General features: G+C 40.6%; 1 protein-coding gene across 1 annotated transcript in view; it reads right to left on the bottom strand.

The window, feature by feature from the left end:
* Nucleotides 1-9,220, bottom strand: part of bcl6aa (BCL6A transcription repressor a) — a 25,263-nt gene extending 16,043 nt beyond the window's left edge. Inside the window, exon 1 of the mRNA XM_079574905.1 lies at nucleotides 9,178-9,220. Within this exon, the coding sequence (XP_079431031.1) occupies nucleotides 9,178-9,205 (28 nt within the window). The 5' untranslated portion in view covers nucleotides 9,206-9,220. The remainder of the gene's footprint in view (nucleotides 1-9,177) is intronic.
* Between the last annotated feature and the right edge of the window lie 343 nt (nucleotides 9,221-9,563).

Raw genomic sequence — 9,563 nt, forward strand, 5'->3', positions numbered from 1 at the left:
GGCCTGTGTCTGTAATGTTTGGACACTGCTCATCGCCGATCAAAAGAAAACAGTCATCTGGAAAAACTTTCTGTTTTTATAATCTGTATCTGTGTTTCTTTTGTAGCCATCCAGGGATATGAGCCCATGAGTTCAAAGAAAAATATTTTGAATTTAGGACAACTCCTGCTTTGATTAAATCCACAGCAGTAAGTGTTGTGCTTGGATAGAGAACACATACTCTGATATGCCGTGTACCCTATATTCTAGACCAGTGGTTCTCACCTGGGGGGGCCGGGACCCAACACTCACAGGACCATTTTCAGTGGGTCACAGCGGTGTTACATCAAAGAGAGACCAAACTGAAAATGCAGAACTCAGTTACCGCCTAATCAACGTGGTAGAAGGGTTTGAGCACCCGAATGATCCTGGGAGCTCTGTTGTCGGGGGCTTCGTGGCCCTGATCTCCCATGATAATCGTATGACGAGTCAGACAAAGAGACCAAGAAGCCCGGTTAGAATATTGAGGTCGTCCTTCTGTGGACCCACCACCTGCAGGAGCAGCCATAGGGGGCTGGTGCAATGTGATTTGGGCATCTTCGGACAGCTACCCCGTGACCTGGCAACGGACAAGTGTAAGAAGATGGATTGATGGATGGACTGTTATAGCTATTTTATTATGATTAAAGGAACAGGCCACCGTTTTTCCATACTGAGATATGTTCTTGCCTGAGCTTAGAGAAGTTGATCCGTACCTATGTGGTCTTTGTGCGTGCCCGTGGAAGAGCGTGGCCACTTCCAACTCCACCCCATTCGGAGCTATAGGAATACATTTAGAGGAGAATTGAATGTTGCATCTTCTTCCACTTATTCATCAGGTATCACTCTGCACCTGCCCTCTATGGCTCCTCCTGCAGGTGATGGGTCCATGAGAGGACGGCCTCGTGACGCTCCTTCAGGCTCAGCATCGATCAGTCAAAATGTATTTCCTTTCTTTCAATCCATTTAACCATGTAAAATAAAGGCTTTTTAACTTTTCCAACCATTTTGAGTGCCTCAGTTCTTTTGCTTTTTCACCTGGTACTGTAATGATTTTGCCTGTTGCGATCCGAACCTTGTGAAAGTCATAGGTCCCTAACCAGCAAAGATTGGCAATGGCTTGATGTTCAGTGGTTTTCTGCAAACACACTCTCACTCTTAACACTCAATACACTCAACATAAGCAGAAGGCTACACTAAAAATCACTTAAATCTTCACATTTTTATAACTAAAGGTGATCGTATAGTAATTGATTGTAACTAGCTACACAGTCAGGTTGCAGATTCACTAGAGTTATTTCCCCATTTGAAGTAACAATGTGTTTCACGCAAGCTCAATCCTTGTGTTGTGGACGTGTATTTTGTTAAATTTCTATTACTCGAAATGCTCTAATTTACTCATTCTTATACTATATACACACACCCTTGTTTCTATTTTTACGCCTGTTAGTCCACACCACGTCGTGTAACTTGACACATTATGTTTGTGTGTTTATTTTCGCTCAGCCGGTCTGCGGGTCCTGGGACGTGCCTGCCCTCAAACGACCTGTCCCTAAACCAATCCATACTGTGCTACTGTGTTTGGTGTCAGCCTATTTCAGCCTTCACGATAACATCTCACAGCGGCACGGACATAATTGGGACGGTGTCAGAAACAAAGCCCGACGCGGAGTTTCACAGGACTAACATAAGAGCGTCATGTTACCGCTGGGACACTTGTGCGGCGACCTACTGTAAACACAACGGGGGTGAAAGGAGGACACGCCAACGCCGGGTGTCCAACTCCAGTTTTAATTGACTCAAATGGGAATCTCTAAATTGGGACAAATGCAGGACTTGACCAGTGTTAACCATGATGTCTGTGTGAACTCATGTATCTAGGGATTTCCACCGTAAGAAAGGTTTTAACAGTGGATCATTTGGATTTCTGAAGTCAAAGTCATTTCAAGTCCTAATCAGGAGACTTTGTCAGTTCTGGTCAGGATCCTATTGGCCTGTTGTGTTTAACCAATAGATCACTGTGACAGTCAAGCTCCACGTTGCACCCATAAGTTGTGACACGTGCTAATAAACACAGCCCTGTGAAGAATTGGGATGAAATGCGTTAGGAAAGCTAGGAATGAGTTTGATAAGTTTAGTTTACAACTAACATTAAACTTTGTTCGCTTGTTTGTACACCCAGCGAGAGCATGGTATAGGCCCTTTAAAGGGGGGGTATTATGCAAAATGGACTTTTTCAAGCTTTACATCATGTTATTATGTCATTCCCTCATTAAAAACATGCCTGAAGTGTTGCCTTGGCACATTCACGTATTTTTGAGTAATCTGTAAAAACTCTGATGGCGGCCATTTTAGGGATAGGTTTGCCTGAGTCCTCCTAGGAACGCCCCCACCTCCTGGAGACGCCTCCGAGCTTTCGTCACCAGCCAAGTAACAAACCACTGTTCCTCAGCAGAACCCGCTCCCCACTGATGCCACAGACAGCGTGTGGAGGGGGCGTGTCGGAAAGGGTCAGAGGTTCTTAAAGAGACAGAGGCCTATTTCAAGACATTCACTACAGCCATTTTGAGAGAGTAATTTCATACAAGGCAGTTATTCTAATTTACTGCATTTACAGACCAACAGAAGGTTTCGTCATCATTGTAGTTTGCTATAGACTGGTGCTATGTGATTGAAAAAAGCAAAATACCCCCTCTTTAAGATGAACTAAGACCATGGACCAAACGAGGTCTTAAACAGGACTGAAACTGGACGAAGACTGTATTTAACAAGGTCTCATTGTCAAATCAGGGCAATCCAATGACTAAATTAGAACAAATTCAAACGGAATCCACAGAATAAAGACAAAAACGTGTCTGAACTAAGTCTGAGTCATGTTACTACAAATAAATCAATTGTACGATCCATGTCTAATGGCTGTGTTCATAAAGAAATATCCAAAAAGCAACCCTACAAATCCTGATCCTTATGATTTTTTTTGGTCTTCTATCGTATTAACCTTGTGCCTTAAAGCAGCACTAAGTGACGTGTTTACCTTAATGAATCCTTTTAATATTCCCTCTGGGAGCAATACAAGTGTCAATGGGATGATTGAGGGGTATTTAATCTCCCCCTGGTGTCTGTGGCCAGAAAACCACACTTGCAGCTTTCCCGCCTCCGGGTCGGAGTCACCAATACACACCAATGGAATCACGAAGAAGAAGCTAACAGGCTAATAGGCAAAGCTAACTGCGGGCTAGCGCTACTTAAACACTATTTACAACCAAGTTTGAGTGAAAAAAAAAAGATCTCCATTGTGTAATTGGATGTACAATATCTCTCTCTGCCTTTGTCTTTTCTGTCAGCGTAGTATTTACTCTCACGGACAATTAATGAGTAAAAAACCGCAACATGCTACGACACCGGCAGTGGCTGCTGGGGGCATGTGTTACTTAGGTCTGCTTTAAAGCCCACCAAAATTTCACCTCCGTTTCTTTGTGCGAATAGTTATAATGGTGCCACTGTAGCCATTATGAGGTGGAAAGCGAAGGTTCTAGCCATAGCTGCCCTGCGTTGACTGATGGACACACCGTTGCCAATCTCAAAGCACCACCAGGCAACTCACTCACATGTTAAATTCTCACCAGCAGTGTTGATACAGGTTATCCCATTGCTAACCGTGTGATCAAGATAAGTGGCGCGCCGTTATCATGTTACGTAAACATGGTTGGCAGCCAGAGTCTATTTGTAACGGGTTTAGCCCTGCCATTTTCTTCAACCAAACCACCACTGTGCTTTACTATTGTGGCCCAGGAACTTGTGTAATTGCAAAAATGTCTTTAATGTTGCGCGCCGCGGTCCCTCCGAAAGGTCAGAGGAGGTGTCCGTTAGCAATACCAACTGCCTGTGCGCTCTCTGTGGTGCTGGTTAGGCAGGATCAAAACATGAAGGATTCCCAGGGCCATAACAACCATTAGGCCACACATTTTTGTTCCTTATAAAGAGAGACAACGAGATACAGGAATCAGTAGAACGCTAAAACCTCCAGCTAGGTATTTTGGTACCGCGATCCCATGGCTCAAGATCTGGACATGTGTCCCCGGGTGCTGCGCTGTTGAAGAAAAGGTCATATGTAGATGATGCATTTAGTTGCAGGGACAAGAAAGTCAACAAAATACTACCGGTACATACAAATGGGTGGTTTCTTGTGTTTCATTTTGCCGATTCTTTATGGAGGCTGGTGTTTGTGGAGAATTGTTTAAATCTAACTTGTATAAGCCCTGGCACTATATTTCATTTTTTGTATACAAATGAAACAGGGCAAGAGTAGACTTTAAAGCAGTATTAAGTAACTTGTTTACCTTAATAAATCCTTTCCGTAGTCCCTCTGGGGGTAATACAAGTGTTAATAGGATGATTGGGGGGTCTTTCTTCTCCCCCTGGTGTCTCTGGCCAGAAATCCACCCTTGCAACTTCCCGGCCAGTCCCGGAGCACCAATACACACTAATGGAATCACGAAGAAAACGCTAACAGACAAACGGGAGAAGCTAGCTGTGGGCTAGCACCATTTAAACAGTATTTACAGCCAAGCTTGAGTGAAAAAAATGATCTCCATTGTGAATTGGATGTACAATATTCCTCTCTCCCTTTGTCTTTTCTGTCAGTATTTACTCTTACGGACGATTAATGAGCAAAAAAACTTAACATGCTTATGGCCTCTGGGCTCATGAGTTACTTAGTACTGCTTTAAACTGTCCAAACTAAACACATTTCTAATATCCCAAAGCTTCACACGGATGAGTTTATGGGGATGTTTAACAACTTTCAGGGAACAACTCAGCTTAATTTACTCCAAATTCAAGCATTACATTATATTGACGGACAAAATAAATTTCATCCCACTTCTAGAAACAAAAATCAAGTATCCAAACTATACATTTTTGAAAACTTTGATAAATAAGCAAAAATCTTTCCATTTGCTCTGATATGTAAAAAAAACATAGCATACATTTACATGGGAGTAAGTAAAAAATGTAGTTTGGTGGAAATTTACAAAATTTGGCAGAAAATTCCATTTGGTCGTTCCAATCAATAAAGTCAATGAAACCTTTGTCACATGTTTGTTTGTTTGTTTGTTTGTTTGTTTGTTTGTGTACTTTGTTTCATGGAGTTACCGTAGCGATGACCAGAACTCCCCATTTTCTCATTGCTTATACCATAAATTCTTCCAAAAATACATAGTTTACACGCACAGGTTCGAGCATTATTGTGTAAAGTCAGTCATTAAGTTGTGCTTGGTGTAAATAGTTTCAAATAGATTCAGTGGTGCAGACAATATCAGATCATGTCACAATTTGATTGTAACCACAATGTTACCAATGCACAGCAAGCTTTTATCTGCCACTGCACGAGCGCATTGCCACTGCATGGATAAACAACATTAACAAATGATGGAGTGGCAAAGTTGAGCTTGAAAGGAAGGTCCAACCACATGAAAAGGTATGTCATTTCATTATTTATAATACACCCGTTCAGGTTTCAGTCATCTTTACACAGCCTTTCATCACAACAGGTTAAAATGATTTATTTTAATTTAAAAGTGTCCTTGGTTTGGGTTACTTTCTAGTACTGCACAGGTTTTCTCTTAAGAACATCCAGGTTGAATGCACTCATTACTTTGTGACAATGACCAAGGCCATCCTCCACTCGACTCTCGTGGCAAAATTAATGCAACAAAACATGTCCAATATGTAACATTACAGTTAATTGAACGTGTTTTCACAACCTCATGTGCAATCCACTAAAAGATATGGCTTTATTTAAGCTGTGATCCACTAATATGAGTACAAGAGTCACATATTCTGTATGGAAGGAAACTAGAGAAGAAAGGAAAACTTAAAAATATGTCAAAGAAAATGGCATGAATAGACTGAACTGACTGACTGGCAAATACTACGAACATTGATGAGTTATAAAGGAAAATGTATGTTATTCATGTGGGGGAAATGACTTCTTTTTATAATTTCAAATGTCTCTAAAATTCATTTGCAGCAGTTCATTCCGGCGATGCAGCCCCCACACATGAAGCCTATATACATTATTAATGCTTTTGAACTTTTTGATAAATCCTCCCACTGTTTATTTACTAGAAACATGAACCAACCCTCGTCTTTGTACAGTTCCATCGTTACTCATGCAAACTCCTAATCACTTGTGTCTGTACTTTCTAATGTCTTTCCTTTGTGCAAAGTCTTGGAGGTTTTTCGAGCCAAGTGCGGCATCGCTTTGCCCAGGAAACGGCAGGTGGATGAGACAACCCCCCGCTCGCACAAACTGTACTGTACACGCCATTTAACATTCTCCTCCGCTGTTATCTGCTCTATCAATAACAGAGATACGACACTGTGCGGAATCGCCTCCGCTTTGCAGGCGCGCACCACCACAAGCTTCAGAGATAGAGCAAATCAAAGGGCTGCGTGCTTCTGCTAAAACTGCATCTGATAGTTGAATTGATAGTGTTTTTGCATCCTTTTGTGCGCCTTCAGAAAATCAAACATCATCAAACACCCTTTAAGAGATGAAAGAAGAGCGCGGAATCTGTACTTGAGGTCTGACATCGCCACAAAATAATATTGTTACGGCATAATTCACAATGCAAAATTACTTTAAAGGGACTATACAGTGTTTAAAAATGTTAAAAATTATGTGTTTTCCTCCCCCTACATGTCCCAGCCATGTCCTAATGTGTAGAATGAGCCCAGACCTGTTCACCACAACTGCCTCTAAAATCCTGCACTGTCACTGAAAAATGTGTTAATTTGGGTCTGAAGTGCCCTCAAGTAACACGCTTAATATAGAAGCTGCAGTTATACGTATGACCTGAGGTGGCAGTAGTGAGTATAAAATGGCTAACTTGCATCTAGCCCCTTTAATGCTGCATATAAGTACTCTCTACTTCCCATAGCTTTTTAGTTTTTAGCTTAATGAAGACTTGACAAGCCATAATTTGATTGTTTTGTTATTGAGTCCTGAGTGAGCATTTTGTTTATTTTGATCTTCTGGTCATGATAGGCACAACATACACTATCATGCTATCAAGTAAAGTGATAACAGTGTTTAGAGTGTCTAGAACCACTGTTGAGCAAGTTACTTAAAAATTACTTAAAATTGTGATGCATTCTAGTTTAGTTACAATTTTAAAAATGTGTGTGTTACATATTACTGTTTCAATCTAGCGGAGTTACACTATTTTGAGTCACTTGTCTCTCAGTGCTTTGTTTTGACAACATTAACTACACACATTAACAACTGCAGATCTTGACACCTGTTTTCAACTTGATTTGGTGTTGCAGTGTTGGGCAAGTTACTTTCGAGTTGTAACATGTGCTATATTTGTAGATACAGCTTCTTCTTTTTTTAATTTACAGATATCAGTTTGAAACTTTTAATGTAGATCACTGGCATAAATATGAGAAAAAAATATATTGCAAGTTTTCTGTCATTTTTTGTTTTCATATAAAAACAAGGTATTCTATGCCGGCACGGTAGCGCCGCCATTAGTGCTCTCGGTTCACAGCTGGAAGGTCCAGGGTTCCATTCCCACCTGTGTGGCCTTTCTGTGTGGAGTTTGCATGTTCTCCCGGTGTCTGCATAGGTTTCCCTACCTCTAAAAAAACATGTATAATAGGCCAGGATGAATGATGTGTGTGAGTGAATGCATGGTGGTGGTCCGAGGGTCCACCGAGTGTGGAGTGAATGTACAATTGTCTCATGTAAAGCGCTTTGTGACCATGTCTGTGCAAGGTGCTATATAAATGAAGGTCTTCTTCTCCTTCTTCTTCTTCTAAAAATGCCCCAAATTTCCCATCTTTTCGGCAACGAAATCTGAATAAGGGATTGCGCTACATTCAAATGTATGGTTTTATTTTCCTGAAACATGAGTTAGAGACTTTTTCAAGGGGGTTTTGGATCTCTTGTTTAGTTTTAAAATAAGCTGTTTTTAGTGGGAAAATCTGTAAAAATCAAATGTTTCGCTTTATTTTTTGACATTCAAAACTCAATAAATCAGGCTAGGAATTAGATATAAAAAAAATCATCTTAATATATAAATATTAAAACAATATTTTGTTACAGTAATATACTATGTTCCTTAGTTACTGAGAAAAGTATTGTATTTTTGTTATACGTTACCCCCAACACTGGTGCAGTGTTATATTTGCTTTGGTTGTACTGGTAAATGGCTGCTTTACATAGTCACTCTAGTAACTCATATAATTCATGCTGTTTGATCCACTGTTGCTTCATTTGTTTATCAGGTGGAACTCCTTTTATCAAAGTGTGCAATGTTGTTGAATATCAGTCTTTAGACGTGCTTGCAGACGTGGGAACTGTCTATGGGAAATTACTTCGGCAAATTAGTTCGGCAAATGAGTCTGGATGAAAGACAGTGCATAGTGTTGTGAAATAAAAGACTCATTCTCATGGTGGGTTTGAGTCCTGGCCCCAACAATCTGCTGAATGTCTCCCCTCACTCTTTACCTCCTTTCACCCTGACTGTCCTGTCTAACAAAGCCCACGGGCCCCAAAATAAAGACAGTGATGATCTGAGACATATTTCTCCGAGGACAGCGATCTGTTGAGTCACTCTGATTCATATTATAAGTCATTTATAGTTTGATAATGATATATAATTCCATATTATATCACAGCATTCTGAAGGAAAACAGAGAAGAGGGTCAACAATGTTTATTGTTGATGTTGTGAGACCTTGAACCTAATCTTTAGAATAAAATAATTCTCATAGTTTGTTTTTGTCTTGTGAAAATGCAAACCAATCAATGGGAAAATCTCGTTGTGGCAGATTATGACTTTCTACAATCATAATCCACCTATAGACTTGAATCCCAGTTCAGCCAAAGCTTCTTTTACGACTTTTCCTCAGCATCATTTCTATAGAAGCACTTAGGCCATACAATATTGAATGATAGAAAAGCAAATAAATGCATAATGTAATGACTATCAGCTATGAAATCTACATGAATAAGCAAAATATTTCTATCAATATGACATTATTTTGGTAGATTGTCAAGTAGGCCTTATGTTTTTTTATTAGCGTATAAAAAGTTTTCAAAATTTGCCGCTGGATCCTTCAGTTTGGAGATCCTTTAAAGCTGCCTTACCTTTTTTCTGTTGAAAGGAGTGAGGCATTCTGGGATGTGTAGTTCTTCAACCTTCAAGTGGTTCAAGGTGCGACGAGGGCCTCTTCTTTCAACAAAAAACACTCTTCCCAAAGTCTCTCGAATCTCTTCCTCCTTCTTTTGTACACAGCCTCTTCTCCACAGTGCCTCCGCTCCGAGAGACAGTCAGTAAATGTTTTTAGTTTTAAGCTCGCTCCAGATTTTGAGTTGGCAGATGACGCTTCGGGCTTGTTTCTCGTCTCCGATGTTAAAAGGGCAGCGATTTCTTCTTTCTTTCTTTCTTTCTTTGCTGGCTTATAGCTTGCTCGCTCGTCCCTGTCTCCGTATGCGCCGGGATGGGTTGCACGGGCGAGGATGTAGCGAGTCAA

Source organism: Gobius niger (assembly GCF_951799975.1).
Source record: "Gobius niger genome assembly, chromosome: 17".
NCBI classification, from domain to species: Eukaryota; Metazoa; Chordata; class Actinopteri; order Gobiiformes; family Gobiidae; genus Gobius; species Gobius niger.